Source organism: Narcine bancroftii, chromosome 3 (assembly GCF_036971445.1).
Source record: "Narcine bancroftii isolate sNarBan1 chromosome 3, sNarBan1.hap1, whole genome shotgun sequence".
Taxonomy (NCBI): domain Eukaryota; kingdom Metazoa; phylum Chordata; class Chondrichthyes; order Torpediniformes; family Narcinidae; genus Narcine; species Narcine bancroftii.
The window spans coordinates 259,362,137-259,383,072 of NC_091471.1; the positions used below are offsets into that span (position 1 = coordinate 259,362,137).

Genomic DNA, 20,936 nt, shown 5'->3' on the forward strand with positions numbered 1-20,936 from the left:
GAGGGAAGTCATGGAGACGGTTGATCCCAAGGGCCTGCATTTCCAACCAATTTCATGTAGATCTGGAACTGCATTGTTTATATGCTCAAACCAACATCACCATAGAAGGCTCAGATTAGAATCTCTGTCCTGTCATGTAATTACTGCACATAACAAAGGACAGAACAGGGTATTACAGTGCGACCTTCCAGGTACTGATCATTGGTGGTGTAACAGTGCAGAGGCAATGTTTATCCCAAGGTGAATATTATTCACCACAGAACTATATATTCAGAGTTTATACAAATTAATGGAATTCATTTTGTAACTTCAAGGAATCAATGTTTATTCAGTCCCGAATGACCGCCACTGCAGATCAATTATAAAGTTATTTTCCAGCAGTTACAAATAAAACCACAAAAAAATTTACACGTCTCTGACTAGAAATTGGATTGATCCTTTTTATGATGTGCTAAACATGCTGTGAATGATACTATCATATCCCTCCCCCACAAAAAAGATAGCAAAATTGGTAAAAAGAAATTTGAAACAATATTAAGAGTGATTTACACCCAGAAACTAGTCCCCAATCAGTACCTGTGGTATCCCTGATGGTACCAAGCTCAACTCAACATAACCTCTGACACTTCGCAGCGCACTAAAATGAGAAAGATTTTGGCTCTTTGAGCCACATTCCCCATGACTAGCACGCAGCAGTAACACATTATGGCTGCGTAGAGGAGACAGAAACTGCAGGAAAAGAAAGAGTGCTCCCAGATTCACTCAAAGAGACATAGATTCTCTGATCAACAAGATATGAGAAATTGTGTTCATTCGAGTTTCGAAGAATGAGGCAAGATTTCATTACTGCACAAAGTTGTGACAGGGTTTGACAGACTGGATGCAGAGACAATGTTTCCCCTGACTGGTGGTCATTCTGCAATTAGAGGGTCACAGAATCAGGATATGGGATAATACATTTTGGGGTCGAATGGTGAGGGATTTCTCCTCTGAGGATGGGGAATATGTGGAATTCTCTGCCACAGAAAGCTACGGACTCCAAGTTGCTGAATATATTTATGAAGGAGAAGCAGGGAATGGATCACTTATTCATAAAAGATATCAAGAAGCATGAGGAGAAAGCTTTGAACCTTTGGTTTAACCATGATTCTATGGAATGATAGGACAAGCACAAGGGGACAAAAGATCAATTTTTGCTCCTATTTCCCTGTTTTTCTACTCATGCAGGAGGAAGGTGCTGCTCTGGCCACCCACCATGGTCACCGTATGGAATCCAGTTAGAGGGGTTTCCAGTTCTCCCCTCTGCATGTGAAACTCTCCTCTCAACTGAGCCATGCAGGAATACATTTCACGTCCTCATAATTTATGTCAAGGTGGTCTGCAGACCACAAGAAGGATTACAAAGAGTTACAGCATTACATTTCAATAATTGGATCAGTAATTCATTCATTGATATGTTCCCATCAGTGCAAAGGAAGTTGAGAGGGATCTTTCGCATATAAGAGCAGGGAAGTAATGTTGAGACTCACTGGTGAGACTTCTCTTGGAGTGTACAGTTGTGGCTGCCTTATTTGAGAAAAGATGTGGTGGCATTGGAGAGGGTTCAGAGAAGATTTACTAGAATGATATCAGAAATGAAAGGGTTAGCATATGAAGAATGGATGTCGGCTCTTGGACTGCACTCGTTGGAGTACAGAAGGATGAGGGGGGTCCTCAGAGGCATTCTGAATACTGTAAGGCCTGGATAGAGTAGATGTGGCAAGGATGTTTCCAATGGTAGTGGAGTCGAAAACAAAACTTCAGGATGAAAGGGCATCAATCTAAAACAGAGATGCCAAAAAAAAATTTTGTCAGAGGGTCGTGAGTCTGTGGAACTTGTTGCCACAGGTGACTGCAGAAGCGAGATCATTGGGTGTACTTAAGGCGGAGATTGGCAGGTATTTGATGTCAGGGCATCAAGGGTTACGAGGAGAAAGCCGGGGAGTAGGGCTGAGTGGGAGAATGGTTCAGTTCATGATTAGAATGGTGGAGCGACTCGATGGGCCAATGGGCTGACTTCTGCTCCTATATCTTCTGACCTTCTCTTTAGTTACTTGCAGATTAGTTGATTACTGCTTAACCATGTTGATGTTGAAGAGAGGAGTGTGGAGGAGAAACGTTGTAGGGTCTGGGGACAATGATTCAGCAGACTCCTATGAAAATTGTCTCTCATTCAGGGAGTCTTCAGAATTTATGTAGTCTTTGCTTGTTTCCTTTACTCTGCTGGGACATTAGGTTTGCTTTGCTTTGCCGGAATGTCTCTACGTTCACCATGGCAACCTTCCTCATCCTCCTGGTTCTCTCGCTTCTTCTATCCACAGCGTCTGCTTCAAGTCTCTCTGAAGATGCTCTTCTAGCCACATTGGCATCTGTCATCAGGAGCCAGGGAAGCAGAGGGTTGAAGCAGAGAGTTGCCATCAGCCCCCCCCCCCACCCCGAAACCATCCTTCCAGGCCGTGACATCTATGGGAAATGTTCAACAACACCATATCCCCGACGATGAAAGTGTCACGCATGCATTCTGGGAATATGGCATTCGCGATTGTGAACTTTTTCTGATGGCCCACGACCAAATGATTGCCGAGGGAGTGGAACCTGTCAAGGAAACAGTGCAAATTTTTCCCAGGAATCCTGGCAGCACGAGGGTACCCATTGGGTGCTGGAGCACATGAGAATCCAGAAATGATGGCAAATCTCAGTGCCCAAAATACTGACCCTTTCTCAATGAAATCATCAGAAATAAAATCAGTGGCTTGAGAATACAGTGGCTTTGTATTCCACTGCCTATGTGATTCCAGAATAGACCCAGTGGGCTGACATTGTGTTCCAAAAGTCTTCCCAATGTGCTCTTTAGCATAGTGCCAGGTCTGTCTGAAACCACTGAACAGAGACAAATAAGCATCTGATTCAAATAGCTAAATTTTCGCTATCTGGCATTTTCTGTTTCCGTTAATTAGTTCCTGATATTCCTGCCAGCCTTTTCTATGACTTCTTGATCTTAATCTGGTGGGACCCAGCTATGTGTCAGATTTGGGCAAGTTGTCCTGGATCAGCACTGTTTTCAGCTCAGCATTGTTTACTCGGAATTGCTCTGTTTACTTCCAGTGTCATCATCCCAATAGGCTTGCTCTTTGCTCTCTGCACTGTCACTCCCAGAGTACGCCAATGTATCCCACTGCCCATATGCTTCCAGAATAGACCCAGTGCACTTCCACTGTGTTCCAAATGTCTTTGTAATGTGCTCCTAGGTCTGCCTGAACCCACTGAACAGAGACAAATAAACATTCTGACTAAATCTTCCCTCTGATGGGAAAGTATCACAGTTCCTCTGACTACTTCCTCCTTAACACAAATAACTCTGATCAAATAGTTGATTTTCACTATCTGTCACTGCCTACTCCTGTAAATTAGTTCCTAATATACCTGCCAGTCTCTCCATCTCAAATCTGAGAGTTCTGAAATTCTGACAATATCACTACAAACACAAAACAACCCCCATTCCCCTGGTGCTAAATTCGCTATTTTGGGGGAAAATGTCTTTAAAATATACAAAAAGCTCAGTTATTTAGTTTCAATAAGCGTCTTGATACTTGCTCAGGTTAATGTTCTGTTGGATAGCAGATACATTTCTGATGGTTCATGGACTTCTTCATGTTCTGTTGTGGTCCAGATATTTTGAATGAGTTTCATATGTTTAAGTTGATTTGGAGATACATTGAGTTAATTCAACTTGCGATACTGATGATTTTGTTCAGTTACATTGTTCAGGCTGGAATTCCAGATGATCATTTGGGTTCCGGATGCTCTGGATGTGTGGACCACGCTGCCTGTTTAGGTTCTTAAAAGTGAAAGATTTTCAAGAAATGGAATAAAATGTCTATTTGGAGATTTTGCAAATATTTGGGTCACGTTTTAATGGTCAGGTATAATGTATACATCATCCTCGGCTTTTGCAGCTGGCCCAGTGTAATTACAGTAGACAGGATGCTCATTTTGGTACATATCGCAAGTTGGATTACTCTGGAGGTAGTACGTATCGTCAGGAATCTGCTGTTTTCTGCAATGCAAAGGAAAATACCATTATAAAGGGGCCAGGTGTCTCGGCACAACATGCAACTCTATCTCATCGATATGTTCTTGTAAAGGATTCCCACAGAATTGCTGTTTTATTTTTCTCAAGACCCCATAGATATTTGTTGCTCTCCCAGTGAATATGCATTCTATAAATAGGAACTATCAGTGGGAGTTTCTCCTGCACTCTTAGTGGATCGTAACTGGATTGTTTTTCCAAGAGAGAGATATTTTTGTTCTGGTCTTTTGTTTTTCTAAGGGAGAGGAACTTTTATTCTGGCCTCTCGCTCTTTGGGATTCGGTTGAAACAATCCCATTCCCCATTTCCTCAATGGAGCATTTTGAAAACAAATTTTGTTATTGATACAAAGCTGGAGAAACTCAGCAGGTCAAACTTTATAGAGCAAAGGTAAAGATACATCTATATATATATATATATATAGGACACTGTTTAACCTGCTGAGTTTCTCCAGCTTTGTGTTTTTACTTTAACCATGATGTCTGCGGACTTTTGTGATTTACTTTTGCTATTGGTAGTTCAGTGTCTAGTCTACAAAAGAACCTGGTCCTATCGCTTCTATAAATCTACCTGGGAACCACAGTCCTGCTCACACTCTGTTGGATTCCCATTACCGCCTTGAGAACTGAAACTTGTCATCAGTGCATCAGGTCGGCTGGCACTCTATTCTCAACAGCCATTCTCAAACCCCCCCCCCCCGACTTTAGGATTCTTTTCATAGTTTATGGGCCCTTCCCTGAGAGGCAGCGAAGTTTAGTTGGCTTCTTCCATACTTCTATGATTTCAGTCCGTGGCTCCCTTTAAATGTGCTGTGGCCACCTGGGGGTGGGGGGAATGGGATGCATAGTCCCCATTGAGAATAGCTACTCTAAGATATTCTTGAACTTCCAGAATAAATGGTCTTTCAGTTTATCTCCTTTCATCACATGTTATTCAGAGAGGGTAATTACTATCATTTTTCAGAATTAATAAGTAATAGGGAGCTTCTATCATTTTGGTAAAATGTAAAATCTTTCTTCTTATTTACTGTACATTAATATTGCTTTCTCAAGTTAATATAATTCAGAACACTAAATTCAAGGATTAGCACCATCTGTGAATTCATTCCCCTCTTCTATAGGTTTGAAATATATTCAGTCAAAATGAATCAAACCTATTGAGAGAGAAAGAGATGGGAAGAGAGAGTGGGAGACAAAGGGGAGAGAGAGAGAGAGAGAGAGAGAGAGGTGAGAGAGTTATGAGGGGAGGGAGTAGGGAGGAGAGATGGAGGAATGAGAGAGAGAGAGAGCAGAGAAAGGGAGGAGATAGAGGGAGAGAGGAGAAAGAGAATGGGAAAGTGGGGAGAGAGAAAGGGGAAAAGTGGGAATTAAGATAGATGGGGGGTAGGCTCAAAATGGATGGCACGGTTGGCGCAATGACTTTACAGCACCAATGATTAGAACAGGGTCTCGAATCCCACAATGTTGGAAAGGAGATTGTATGTTCTCCCTATGTCTGCGTGAGTTTTCCCCAGGGAATCCAGTTTCCTCCCACCATTCAAAACATTCCAGGGGTGTAGGTTAATTGGGTGTGTTTTGGGCAGCATGGAGTCTTGGGCCGAAATGGCATTTTACCTTGCTGTATGTCTAAATTTAAAAAAGAAGAACTGATGTTAGTTTATTAACCAGTCATTCATACCTATTTTAACTTAAGTCATGGATCAATAGTTCTGGGAAAACCTGGCTGTGTTTACCCAGTTATCGTTTCCTTCAATTCAGATTTGGAATTGCTTCTAAACATATCTTTTACAGACATTGAAATATTAGTGACTTGCCTAATCAATTTACATGCTTTCATTATTTTCATAATTACAGCTGTGCACATTTGTACATTGAGTTAATGATGTATAGCTAACTTCACAGCGTCACAACGATGTAGTAAAAGGCTATTTGGTCCACTGAAGTAAAAACACAAGGCTGGAGAAATTCAGCAAGTCAAAGAGTGTACTTTATATAGCAAAGATAAATTTATATGACCAATGTTTTCAACTTGAGCCCTTCATCAGGGTATGAACAAAATGTAGGCAGGGGACCAAACATATCCTTCCTAAAGTGCTAAGACCAGTCAAGATGTGATACTCTAGATGTGGCCTGACTAGAGCTCTATACGTAATGAATCAGTATGACATCATTCATGCTTTTGTGCTCAGTACCTCAATCTAGAAAGCCTATTATTGCATATGTTTTCTTACTACAGTACTCTTTCAGCATGACCCATTATCCCCAAAGGTGGAACTTAAACTCCCATGTCATTCACTTTCTGCATATTCTCCAAAATTCATTGCCTCTCACTTCTCTTCATTAAATTCCATCTGCTACTGAGGAACTGTCCTGGGGCTTCCATGTCGATGCAATCGCTAACAAGGCTTGCCAGCAGCCTTATTTTAATGAGGAGTTTGAGGAGATTTGGTATGTCACCAAAGACTCGTGCAAGTTTTTACAGGTGTATCGTTGTCTGGTATGGAGATGCCAATGCACAGGACAAGAAAAATCTACAGAGAATTGTGAACTCAACTAGCGACATCACTCCTTCGAGGACATCTACATGAGATGGTGTCTTAAGAAAGCAGCCTCTATCCTCGACCCCAAACACCCAAGCCATACCCTCTTCATTCTGCTACCATTAGGAAAAAGGATACAGGAACCTGAAGGTGAGCACTCAGCGGCACAAGGACAGTTTCTTCCCCTCTGCCATCTGATTTCTGTTTGGACAGTGAACCACAGACCCTACTTCACTTTCCCCTATATTTTTGAACTTATTAATCTATTTTTAAATATAATTTTATGGCAATATTTGCTCTATGATTCTGCCAAAAACAGCAAATTTCGTGACACGTTCATGACAATAAATTCTGATTCTGCTACCTGCCTGTTCTGCCTGTTTGTTTATTTTTGGTACAGATTATTGATGACACTCATTGGCACTTTTTACTCTAGTCTGAAAAATAACCATTTACCTATTTGATCCTCAAGGCAATTTTTCATTCAAGCTGATATTGCTCCTTTAATTCCTTTAGCCCCAGTCCACGCATCATTTTATGTAGTACTTTCACACTCCTAAAATGTGCATGGACATACCTTTCATACCTTTCATCAACTTCTTTAGTTACTTCCATCAAAAAAAAAGTTTGGTTAGACAAAAAAAATCGGCTAACTCCCCCTCATTCATTCAAAATTCTCCAAATCCATTTTGTTCCCCCGCCCCCCAATTATAGTTTCTGAAATCTTACCTGTTACTGCTCTTGGCTTAACTGGTTTATATTTACCAGGAAGATCCTTGCCTGAACAGCGTTTTTTTCTTGGTGCCAATTTTCATCCCTGTAGCACCTTCCCACGTTCGGGAAAGACTGAGAATGAAAGACTATGACAAGCCCCTCTGCTGTCACCATCGCCATTTCCCAGACCAACCTAGGATGCAAGCTATCTGGAACAGGTGACTTACCCACTTGAAGAAATTGTCAGCCATAAGACAAAGGAGTGGAATTATGCCATTCAGACCATCAAGTCTGCCCTGCCATTTCACCATGGCTCATTTAATATGCCTATTCAGCACATCCTGCCTTTCATGTTCATGATATCTAAAAATGTTTTGTCAGCATTCCTCTCTTCAAGTAGTCAATAAACATTTCAGCCTTGAGCTGCATCTCCAAGCAAATATTATCTTCTTTATTCTTTATGTTTCATTTTACTCTGTGGGAGCAAGATTTTGGGCTCCTTTTTTATGATAGTACAGATCTATCACCAATGTATATAGTTACAGTATCCAGACTGTGCTTACAGCGATTGGCTGAGAGCTAAGCCACGCCTACTGTCTGGGCCTTAAAGGGTTGTGTCCCTAGCCAGGTCGGATCATTCCGGACTGGTCGGCCACCTGTGAAGAGCTCCTGTCTTTTGCTAATAAAAGCCTTGGTTTGGATCAACAAGTCTTTGATTCTTTCGACGAGCTCTACACTTTTATTCTTGCCTACTCTCCTCTCACATGCTTATTTATATTTACTTATCTACTATGAAATTTTATTTGCACACAAGATTATTTTTACATAGCTGTTTTAACGCCCTTACAATTCCTTTGTCATGCAGATGTACTTATATATGGTTAGTCTTGTGTAGATCCATTTACATATCGATTGGTGTATGTAGAATTGTGCAACTATAAATTCACAGCAGCAGTTTATATACCCTTGTTATAGACAAAGATGTTTAATTACTGTTGCACAAATACCATTATTGTGGAGATATACTTAAGTACTGTTCTGAGAATTTTTTTACCATTATCATTGTGCAGATACAATTGCACGTTTATCTTCATAAGTATGGGTGTGTATTTGAATTCCTCCCATTACACTTGTAAGAGATCAGTAACACTGATCTAAAAGAAAAGTGAGGATTGTGAGAGATGAGTAAAACTGATATAAAAATATAAAGATGAGGAAACTAATATAGATATATGGGTAAACGAATAAAGCCAGTATGAACAGGATAAGAAATGGATATTAGAATGTAGGAAGCAGAGTCAGTCTGAGTAAGATAAGAATCTTCTAGGCCTTTAGACAGAATCAGCAAGTTCACCATATGAATGAGATAAGGATAGACAATAGATAATAGAATGTAGGAAGTAGAGTTAGACTGAATAAGATAAGGGTTTTGCATATGTAATTCGTAAGCCCTAGACACCGTATTAGCAAGTTCTACATATGAAGAGGTTGTAGCCCTGAGAGATGGGAAGGTGTAAATTAGAATAAAGACAGGTTTGTGAATAAGGACAATGAGGATAATGACATGATGGGACACCGACAGGATACCCCCTGGTCCTCCAAGTTCACAGAAACAGCACGTAGGCAGGCAGCATTGCCTAATGCCAAACCTATCCAGGAGGCAGAAGAATGTAAGGGGGAGGGTACTTCTATACTGAAATAAACTGTATAAAAGTTGGGTGAGCCCCAGTGTATGTGTGTATTCCCAGGGTAAGGGGAAGCACCCAACTTTGCATTGTTGTATAATAAATGTTCTTTGTTCTCAATTTTTGTCTTGAGCAAATTCTGTGAAGGTACTTCTGTTTCTAACAAATGGGGGCTTGTCCGGGATCCCACTCCCTCCACTGACAGAGTGCCCGACGACGGGGGTAGGTGCACCCCAGCTGATTCAGCTGGACTCACGGACGAAGGGTGACTGGTCAGTGGATGAAGCGAATGATATCCGAGAAGAGGCATTGAGAACAAACAACGAGAGGACGTTAAGGAAGCACGCTAGAACTAGCTACTGGATCTCGGTAAGAGAAATTTTACTTACCTGTTAGTATGGGAGGTGTGAGTAGTAAGGAAGAGAGTCCTAGTGAAGGATGGGAGGATCAGATAACCAAGCAAAGTCCGTTAGGATTAATGTTATCTGATTGGGGTGCGGGGAGAACCCGTGGGAAAGACAAACAGACCATGGTCAGGTATTCCTGTTTGGAATGGGTTAAAAGTCCGATTAAAGGGAGTTCAGTATATTGGCCAAAGCTCGGATCCGAGGATGACTGGATGTGTCAAGCATTGAACATCTGGCTCTATCAAAACCAAAGAGATAATCTTAAGAGCAGGGAATATGCAGCCTGCTGGCTCAGGGGATCGTTTGATCAACTGGTTTTGAATGAAAAGGAATGCAAGGACAAGAAAGATAAGGAACCTTTTGTCCCTCAAACACAAGGATGGGATGTGTTACACTCCCTTCCTCCACCTTATGCTCCTCCTATGCCGGCTCCTATCTTCCCCCACCCCCTCCTATGCTCAACCCTTCTGCACCTTCCCCTCCTCCCCCACAGCTAAAGAAAGGAGAAGAAAGTAGGGGTGGTATGATGACCCTTCACAAAGTACTCGATTACCACCTCTATTGACAAGAGAGAGAGGCGACTTTAATTCAGAGCAGTGTGAGACCCTCCGGGAAGAAAGGGCAGAACCCTTTGATTCATTTCCCAGTGAGCAGGAACTTAGACATAATAAACCAGAAACTAACTGGATGAGACCTTTACGGGAAGTTCCCATGGGAGGGGGTCTCGGTTTTGTAAATGTGCCCCTGACTAGTCCAGAGGTGAGTAATTTTAAGAGAGAATGCCCAATAAACAGAAAGGAAAGGCTAAGATTTTGATGCAGGCAGTCAAGGAAGTCGTGGAGGGACAGCAAGGAAAGGTAGGGGCTGTGTGCCAGCTCCATTGGGAGGAGCTCCAGGAGTGGGAGAGGAGAGACCAGAGCAGGGGCAAGGGTAGAGGGGAATTCCGCGGACGACGACTGTTCCCGGGACCTCGTGGTAATCCCGGTAGGAATTGGGAAACAGGAGCATTAGTTTGCTACCATTGTAAAAGGAGGGACATTTTAAGAGAGAATGCCCAATGCAAGCCAGGGAGATGCGACCTTACGCACTGATGTGTTGGAAAATATGTAGAATATATGCTTATGTACTATTCAGTTTGTATACATGAATTCAGTACTATGTAACAATTTAATATTTACCTCATGGTGAAGGGAAAGAGTAATGTAAGTAAGGGGCAGCCACAGTATGTAGCAAAGTTGGCTGATTACAGTAGGTTTAGAATTGCCTGTCCCAAAATACAAAAGAGAGGATATGCATGAAACAATTTAGTAGGAATGTTAAGGCAAAAGGAGGTGTTGATTAGCATAAACAAAAAGAATCCTGACAGAGACTGTCAGAAACAAAGAGAATGGAATCAGTAAGAAGCTAAGACAGAAGGAGGTGTTTAGTAGAACAGAAGAATATGGCCAGATGAGAACAAAGAAATAATTAGAAATATCTGGGGTATGAATTGATTTCTGATCAAAACAACAGGATATTCCGACCTTGAGGATTAAAAAAAGATGGGAGCTCTACACGCCAGATAACTGCAGAGCAGGAAATTACTTGTGATCAAAGGAAGCCAACTTTTGTTCTGTATGATAAGGTTGAGCTATATAAACTGTAGAGACTGGACAGTAGAGGTCAGTCTTGGGGAATAGCTCACTGTGCAGGTGACCTATGAACTAATGACTGAACCAGAGCTCTGTTAAGCTTTATTCTTATGCTGTGTAATAAACTGATTCTCCTATCACTTCATTTAACGAACACGCTGGACTCAGACGTCACATAGACTAAATTAAGGGTAGGGTAAAGCCAGAGTCAGACAGATGGAAGCAGATTATGAATAGGGGGGGGGGGGGGGGTCACGGTTCTCAGTCAATACACACCGTGGGGCTGCATGGAGAACCATTGGTAAATTTAAGCATAGAACCCCACAGTGACAAGATGACCTTTTTTAGTAGATTCTGGGGCAGCCCGGTCTAGTATTTTACAACCACCCGAGGGTGTTAAGATAGAGGGGACAGTGATGATTTCGGGAGTAGGAGGAACAGACTTTACAGTCCCTGTATTAAGAGATGTAAGAATGCAAATGGGAGAATAGATAATAACAGAGGATATTTTACTAGTTCCCCAAGCTGGAGTTTGTTTGTTAGGACGAGATTTACAGGACCAATTGGCTATCGGCACCAGACCACAGGAATCAGATATCAGGGTTCAATTGTATGTATTAAGCGAGGATGGGAAAGAAGGAGTGGTGATTGAAGCTGGTCACCTTCCCGGTCATTGGTCAGCACAATCTTGTGAATTGTATGCCCTCTGTAGAGCTCTCCAGGGTCTAGAGAACAAGGTGGGCACGATCTACACAGACTCAGAGTATGCTTTTGGTGTAGTCCACACCTTTGGGAAGATCTGGAAAGAGCGGGGAATGATATCTGGAAAAGGACAAAAGTTGATCCATGAAAACTTAATTGTCCAATTACCTGAGGAAATAGCTGTAGTTCATGTACGGAGCCATCAAAGTGGTGACAGTCTTGAAGCACAGGGGAACAGACAGGCAGATGCAGCTGCCAAACAGGCTGTGCTCATGGAGAAAATAGATATGCAGCTGTTACTGCCCACCCCTGGAGTATCCTATTCATTCTATTAAACCTGGTGATTGGGTATATGTAAAAGCATGGCAAGATCACCAACTAAAACCTGTCTGGGATGGCCCCTATTGTGAACTTTTGATTACAGACACTGCAGTGCGAATGAAAGAAAAGGGGTGGACTCAAATACAACGAATTAAACAAGCTGCTGATCCACGGACTAAAGACATTGATAATCTACCCTCCACCGGGCGTGCTGTCCTTCATTCTTCTGATCTGAAAGTTACACTACGCCGGGAAAAAGTGCTGTAATGTTGTTTTTACCATTTACTGTATTGTTTACTTGTTGGTTCCCCGTTTTTGGGACATCCCTAAATTACTCACGATGTATTAAGTCCTCCTGGAATAGGGGCAGCAGAGGTGACAATTATTTCACAGATATAAAGTATAGTTATAGTGGGGTATGAGATCCCAACATGGACCAGGGGAACAGAACGGCTCTAGAGGAGTAGATTTGATTTGTATTTTGGCCTCTACAGGTATTAAAGAGAGGAGTTTTAAAGGGATAGCACAAAGGAGATGGTGGGACAAAGACAGACAGAATGGTAATCAGGATGTACATGTAGCAGAGATAGAGTTAATACATATGTTAATGTTCACAGACAGGCTGCAACTCACAGGCTCAGTGATACTTATGCTAATGTTCGCAGACAAGCTGCAACTCACAGGTTAAGTGACAAGAAACACCCCTCCCCAACTTGGTCTCCTGTAAAGCATCCTTTGGGTCACACAGACATTCGGAATGTTAAAAAAAACCCACCACTGTAAGGGGAGTTCCAGCTGTAAACGAAGTAAGCTACTCCAGAATACTAAAGCTGCTCAGCATTTAAATCGTTTAATCAGACTCCAGGCAGCCTTGGAGATCATCACCAAACAGATAGCAATGGCCCTGAATTTAGGGGCTGAAGAAAAATGACAGATACGAGCCACAGTTCAACAAAACCGCCTGGTTCTCGATTACTCGTTGGCTGCTGAAGGCAGCGTTTGTGAAAGACTGGTTAAGGACAATGCTCATAACGGTCAGGCGGTTAAAGACACTTCTTCAGGAGTTCGAAAATCTTCCCATGCCCAGGTTCAGACGTGGCAACCTTGGTCCGGTGTGGGATGAACTAGACTTTTTATTGGTAACTGGAGTCTGATACCCACAGCCCTTATAGCAGCTGGACTCGCTATTCTGACCATTATGGTGCTCCCCTGCCTAAAGACTTGTGTGCAGTATTTAATTCATCGAACCCCTCGTCAGAACACTATATCCCAAAGGATGTATGTTTCCCTAATTCTGTCTAATGATACTGAGACTGCAGTTCGTTTACTGACCAGCTGGGAAAAAGACCAAGTTTGCAAGTAATACATTTCAGTTGAGAGATCAGTATCACTGATCTAAAAGAAAAGTGAGGATTGTGAAAGATGAGTAAAACTGATATAAAAATATGAAGATGAGGAAACTAATATAGATATATGGGTAAACGAATAAAGCCAGTATGAACAGGATAAGAAATGGATATTAGAATGTAGGAAGCAGAGTCAGTCTGAGTAAGATAAGAATCTTCTAGGCAATCAGCAAGTTCACGGTATGAATGAGATAAGGATAGACAATAGATAATAGAATGTAGGGAAATAGAGTTAGTCTGAATAAGATAAGGGTCTTCTAGCCCTAGACAGAATTAGCAGGCTTTGCATATGTAATTCGTAAGCCCTAGACAGTATTAGCAAGTTCTACATATGAAGAGGTTGTAGCCCTGAGAGTTGGGAAGGTGTAAATTAGAACAAAGACAGAATAAGGACAATGAGGATAATGACATGATGATGAGACACCGACAGGATACCCCCTGGTCCTCCAAGTTCACAGAAACAGCACGTAGGCAGGCAGAATTGCCTAATGCCAAACCTATCCAGGAGGCAGAAGAATGTAAGGGGGAGGGTATTCCTACACTAAAATAAACTGTATAAAAGTTGGGTGAGCCCCAGTGTATGTGTGTATTCCCAGGGTAAGGGGAAGCACCCAACTTTGCATTGTTGTATAATAAATGTTCTTTGTTCTCAATTTTTGTCTCGAGCAAATTCTGTGAAGATACTTCTGTTTCTAACACACTGGACAACAAGAATTTTGCTTTCTGAACATCTTTGTGTGTATTTTATGGATTTTGGACTGCTGATCATGAAAATCATCATAAAACTTTCCTATCACATACTGTTTCTTAGGTATAAACTACTTTTTGTGATTTCCTGTCATATCATACAAAACCCTAAAGTGCAAATGTCATTGAAAATTCATTTTATGCATTCGCACTTGGACTTCTTCCCTGCTGATCTTGGCGCAGTCAGTGACGAACATAGTGAAAGGTTTCACCGGGACATTGCGACCATGGAAAAGTGATATGAGGGGAACTGGAATCCATCAATGCTGGCCAACTATTGTTGGACACTGACACTAGAGGGATCAATTGCTGAATACAAATGAAAATCAGTGGTAAAACATTTTTAGGTTAGTTAAACTAACGCAATCATTATGCGATTAAGAATACTTAATTCAATCAAAGTTAATTTAATGTTTCTCCAACTCCCTATGTGATACAGCAAATCTGAAATGATCTTGTGTTCAGCTTGAAGTTGCCTTTCATAATCCCAAATTGTTTTTCAGGAAGCACTTTGAAAAAAAATGTTGTCAAGTGTTATTGTGTTGAAGTGTTTGCTGTACGGACAAACCTGTAGTTCATGTTGTGAGCCTTTGTTGTACATTTGCAGTGGCCAGTAAACATTAGACTTTATTTGTCATACCTTGGGTTCTCTGGTTCACCCATAAAGACATTCTCGTAATCATTGCGAGGTCCTTGCGAGGCTTCCACTTCACCTTTCCAGTCTGTTCTGCTTGCGTATCTCTGATGCCCATGGTCCGCTGAACACACTGAGTTCTGTTTTTTTGGATGAGATGAAGTGCAAATGTAGAATTTTGAGCGATATATCACCAGCAGAGAAACAACAATTGCGATTACAACAATAATTAAGATTGGAACGAGGATGTAAACATGCATTAACCCTTTGCACTCAGCATTGTAGAAATGTTCCAAAGCCAACAAAGAAATACCATTCGGCCCAATGCATGTTAAATTGTTCAGGATACTCAGTGTGCAATTCACTGCTCTGCACTTGTGAATTACATCGTCCAATAAATGGCAGGAACAACTAAAGTTGACATTTATTTTCTTGATGAGACTGAGCGGGATAGTTGTCAGAGGGTTTCCAATTAGATTCAATATATTTAATTTTGAAAAGCTTTTAAGGAAATTCTGTGGAAGGTCCTGCAGCTTATTGTTCATGAGGTTCAGTTTCCTGAGCTCTTCATTGTTAGTAATGTTAATCATGCGTGATATTCCACAGTTTGCTAGTGACAAGGACATCAGGCCTTCAACATTCAGCTTAGCCCAGTCCAAACAATCAAGTGAACAGTTGATGGCGACTCCTTTGTCCAGCGTCTTGATGCTTCCACATATTGTCCCCAGATTTGACTCAATGTGAAGCAGGAAAACAACCACTGCCAAATTCTTCATCCTGGACAGGTAAGAGAGAAGCTTCGGTTAGGCAGCTCACGACCAATGTTCCCTCCACAACCATATCTCCTAGAATGGTGCCCCCTCCCAACTCCCACCCCCCCCCCATGCAAACTTCACTGCACATTTTGGCTGGAATTGGCAAGTGTGCACACCACCTGACCCGCATACAGGGCCAGATGAAGAAAGCTGGCCCTGCTGGTCCTCTATGCCTGCTAGTCATGCGGTGAGGTACCAAGAGGCCCCCTGAGAGAACTGGCAGCCTTTACATGGAGCCCTCTGCACCTTCTAACGTACAGAAGCACTTAATCAAATTGTGCTTAATTAACAGAATTATTCAAAAAATTTACATTAACAAATTAATAAAAGTATCACAAAGTATGGAAGAAATAAGTCACTTCTCTATTTTCTGGATATGAATCCATATTCAAATAAATGGGGTCATAGAGCTGACATCAGATATGGTAAGAAATTTGCCTTTTCCAACCATGTCAGCTCTCCGACCAAAAATAGAGCACCAATGACTTGACCTGCTCAGAAACCAAAGGAAATTCAGCATGTCCTTGAGGTGCCTTGACAATTTTTACCGAGTCGTCATGGAAAATATTTTGTCCGGATGCCTCCCAGCTTGCTGTGGGAACTGATCTGCCGAAGAAGGCAAGAAACTGCAGAAAGGAGTGACTGCAGCTCGGTACGCCATGCAAACCAACTTCCCCTCAATCTACTCCATCTATACCTCTCACTGATAGGTGCCAATATATTAAAGGACTCATTACACCATGGTCGCACACTCTCTTTCCCTCTCCTGTTGTGGGCAGGAGATACCCAAGTTTGAAAATACAAAGCTTCAGATTCAAAGACAGGTTCTTTTCTGCTGATATCTAACTCTAAAATTGACCCTTCATTGGTAAAAGATAATGCCCTTGCACGGATTAAAATGGACTTTTCTTTATACCCTGCACTTTGTCTTTGTGCCACTATACCCTGAATTTTTGACTTACTGCAATATTATAGCCAGCACTTTTGTTTTATCAAATGGGTTGACTTGTTTGGATGGCAAGCAAACCAAAGATTTTCACCGTATCTCAGTTCATGTGACATTAAACAATTCAATTTGAAATGGGGAAAAGAAGTAACATCTATGTCAAGAGTTCACATTCCAGGGGGAAAATAACTTTCATTAGAAATGGAAGAGTTTTCTCTTTCCAAGATCTAATTGAGGGTCTCCAAATTAAAACCTTATCTCTGTTTCTCTTTCCATAAATGCTGCGTTTTTCTAAATCTTTCAGGTTTATTTCTGCAGTCCTCTATAGTGCCCCCTCCACGAGCTAAGCGCTCCATCAGTTCAGCCATAACAGTGCTGCGCTCCTTTCAACAGTACAATGCTCTGATGGTGATGGTACTTCCATCGAGAGATTTGACTCAATCTACGGGAAATAATTTCCAAGGCCCTGACATGTAGGTGTTCCGAACAGAGCCATCGCACAATAGTAGAGCAACACCCTCTTGGGCAGTTTATCAGCTGCTCTGAACAGTGATCCACTAACCCAAGGAATGATGTTATGGATGACTAGGACGTCAGGTACAGTGAAGGGATACAACTGACTTTTATTTAAGTAAAAACACAGAAGTCTGCAGACACCGTGGTTGAAGTAAAAACACGGTGCTGGAGAAACTCAGCAGGTCAAACAGGGTCCCTTATAGAGCAAAGATACATAACCAATGTTTCAGGATTGAGCCCTTCATCTAGATATGAGCAAAATGTAGACAGGTGCCCAAACAAAACAAAACCCAGTTGCCACCTCCTTTAAAAAAGGTCAGGCTTCAGAGTCAAATCAGATTTTATTGTCCTGAACAAGGGGAGTGGGGGGAGGGGGGGGAAAAAAAAGAAAAAAAGAATTTATTGTCATGAACATGTCATGAAATCCATTGATTAACGTTGTTTTACGTTCGTCTTGATTTTGATTTAATGTAATTCAATGAGAATGAGAGGATTGGGAAAGCACTGCAAATGAACAAAGATTAATGCTGGAAACATCATAAAGAACAGATGAAAAAAAAAGGCAAATGTTTAAATTATACAAGACTTTAGAGTAAGAACAGCCTCCAATAAACACATGCCCTTACCTGGTTCTACCCATTCAATGCTTCACTGCCACAAACAAAGTTAGCTTGATGATGAATAAGAGCTTTGTTGTTGATTCAGTTAGGGAAATTAACAGAAGGAAACGAAGAGAAAAGCAGGGGAAGCTGTGGCTGATGTTGCAAATTTTAGATCTTTGTCATCAATTTCAGGAACCGATCTTTTTGTAAAAATGATATCACAACAAACTCCTCTGAGTAGAAATGAAATGGCTACAAAACCAGCGCTTACCCAATAGTAAGGTTCCGCTTGGCAAGACGATTAATGTGACAGAATTAATAGTGAAAACGTCAAAATTACATCTGGTACTAAGTGCTTCAAATGCATTCAAGTACTTGTTTTAATTACCATATTACAAGCTTAGCAAGAAATGGGCCAGTTCTGGATTTACATTGGAAGATAAGAAATAGCAGAAACACCTCCTTATGCAGTACACAAAAGTGCTGGAGAAACTCAGCAGGCCCCGCAGCATCCGTAGAAAGTAAAAGGCCTCTTCCTTTTTATGGCTTCAGCCTGACCCCACCATCTGCTGATTTTTTGTTTGTATAGCACCTCTTTATACCTGCTCCAATGTGCAATCTTTTGCCCCAGTGTGCCTTTCCTGCAGATTACCTTTTAATTCCCTAAATATCGACAACCTGATTGATCTCTGTATATGTTCAATGACTTCAGCCTTTGCACCTATGAAGTCGAAACATTCACTACAAACTGGGTGAAGAAATTTCTTTTCTTTCTCATCCTCAATGACTGACTCCTTATTTTGAAATTATAACCATATAACCATATAACAATTTATAATACAGAAACAGGCCATATCGGCCCTTCTAGTCCACACTGATTTACATGAAACTCCACTAGTTCCACCTACCCACTCCCATGCCCATAACCCTCCAACCCCCTATCATCTATGTACTCATCTGGCCTCCTCTTAAATGACAGAATTGACCCGGCCGCAATTACTTCTTCCGGAAGGTCATTCCACTCAGCCACCACTCTCTGAGTGAAGAAGCATCCTCTTATGTTACTCCTAAAGTTTTTCCCCCTAACCCTTAACTTATGATCCCTTGTACCAATCTCCCCTACTCTCAGGGGAAAGAGGCTATTCACATCTACTCTATCTATTCCCTTCATAATTTTAAATACCTCTATCAAATCCCCTCCAATGTATAAAGTCCCAGTCTACTCATTCTTTCTCCGTATTCAAGATATTGCAATCCAGGCAACATTTTTGTAAACCTTCTTTGCACCCTCTCTACCTTATTTATATCCTTCCTATAATTTGGAGATCAGAACTGCACACAATACTCCAAACTTGGCTTCACCAAATCCTTAAACAGTCTCCACATCACCTCCCAGCTCATATATTCAATGCTATGATTTATAAAGGCCAGCATACCAAAAGCCTTCTTCACCACCCTATCTACATGGAAATCTATCTTTAAGGATTGCTGAACCGTTATTCCAAGATCCCTCTGTTCCTCTTCATTCCTCAGTGCCCTCCTCTTCACTGCATACATCTTATTTTGGTTATTTTTCCCAAAATGAAGCACTTACGTTAAACTCCATCTGTCACATTTCAGCCCACTTTTCCAAACAGTCAAACTCCTTCTAGTCCATGAAAACCCTCTTTACTATCCACAACTCCCCCTATTTTTGTATTGTCTACATATTTACACCTGGATTTAGAACCTCAACCCAGGAAATCATCCTCTTTCCACCTACCTTGTTAAATCTCAGAAGAATTGTGCACCTTTCAACAGGATCACTTCTCATTCTTCTAGGCTTTAATTTCCCTTCATAGGGAATTGATCAAGCAAACTTAGATTGTGGCCCTCTCTACATCAAAGACTGGGCGCAGACTGGGAGATCGTTTCGCTGAGCACCTTCGCTCTCTCCACATCAGTGACAGGGACCTCCCAGCGGCTAACCACTTCAATTCTGCACCCCACTTCCATGCTCACATGTCTGTCCATGGCCTCAAGTACTGTCACACCAAAAACCACCTGAGAATTAGAAGAACAATACTTGATTTTCTTTCTGGGCGCTCTCCAACTGGATGGCATTAACATCAACTTTTCTGGTTTCTGCCAGCCTACTCCCCATTCTTTCTCCTTTCCCTGCCCCTCGCCGACTATTCTGTTCGGGTGCCGGCCAACATTTTTTTGTACCTTGATGAAGGGCTCAAGCCCAAAACACTGGTTATGTATCTTTATCTTTGCTACATGAAGGACACTGTTTGACCTGCTGAGTTTCTCCAGCATTGTGTTTTGAATTCAACAACGATGTCTGCAGATTTTTGTATTTTAATATTGCATTTTCTCTCTTGTCCTTCCTTAAACTGAAGAACAACATACCAAGTGTGATCTTTCTTTTTTTTTAAATATTATTTTATTTTTCACACTGTGAACCATACCAACCAAAACATGTACAAACGTATCTTGTTAAATCCACACAGTGGCCTTTTCTCCCCCCTTTTCCCCCCTCCCTCCCCTCTACCCACCCTCCTCCAATACCCACAAACATTCAATATGCATAATATAATAAAACCACTAAACAATATTTTCACACAAAGCAAAACAAAGAAGAAAAATGCATCATCTATTCATTGCACACTGAATTCAGTTGTTTTGTTTTCTTATCATTTTCATTTTCATCTTACCCCTCCCCTCCCGCGACATGCTCCATGCACGGCTCCCAAATCCGTCCAAACACTGCAACCCCATTTCTTAAATTATATGTTATTTCTTCCAATGGAAGAATCGAGTCCACGCTGCTGAAGATCCAGCTGCACTGGATGGGTCACGTCTCCAGAATGGAGGACCATCGCCTTCCCAAGATCCTGTTATATGGCGAGCTCTCCACTGGCCACCGTGACAGAGGTGCACCAAAGAAAAGGTACAAGGACTGCCTAAAGAAATCTCTTGGTGCCTGCCACATTGACCACCGCCAGTGGGCTGATAACGCCTCAAACCGTGCATCTTGGCGCCTCACAGTTTGGCGGGCAGCAACCTCCTTTGAAGAAGACCGCAGAGCCCACCTCACTGACAAAAGGCAAAGGAGGAAAAACCCAACACCCAACCCCAACCAACCAATTTTCCCTTG

The 20,936-nt window shown here is 41.7% G+C and overlaps 1 protein-coding gene across 1 annotated transcript in view; it reads right to left on the bottom strand.

Moving 5' to 3' along the window:
- Positions 1–299: 299 nt before the first annotated feature.
- The window catches only part of LOC138756819 (leucine-rich repeat-containing protein 25-like), a 36,943-nt gene continuing 16,306 nt past the window's right edge, over positions 300–20,936 (bottom strand). The window contains exons 3-4 of the mRNA XM_069923208.1: positions 14,922–15,692; positions 300–4,096 (exon numbers count right to left, since the gene is read on the bottom strand). Of these exons, the coding sequence (XP_069779309.1) occupies positions 3,952–4,096; positions 14,922–15,692 (916 nt within the window). The 3' untranslated portion in view covers positions 300–3,951. The remainder of the gene's footprint in view (positions 4,097–14,921; positions 15,693–20,936) is intronic.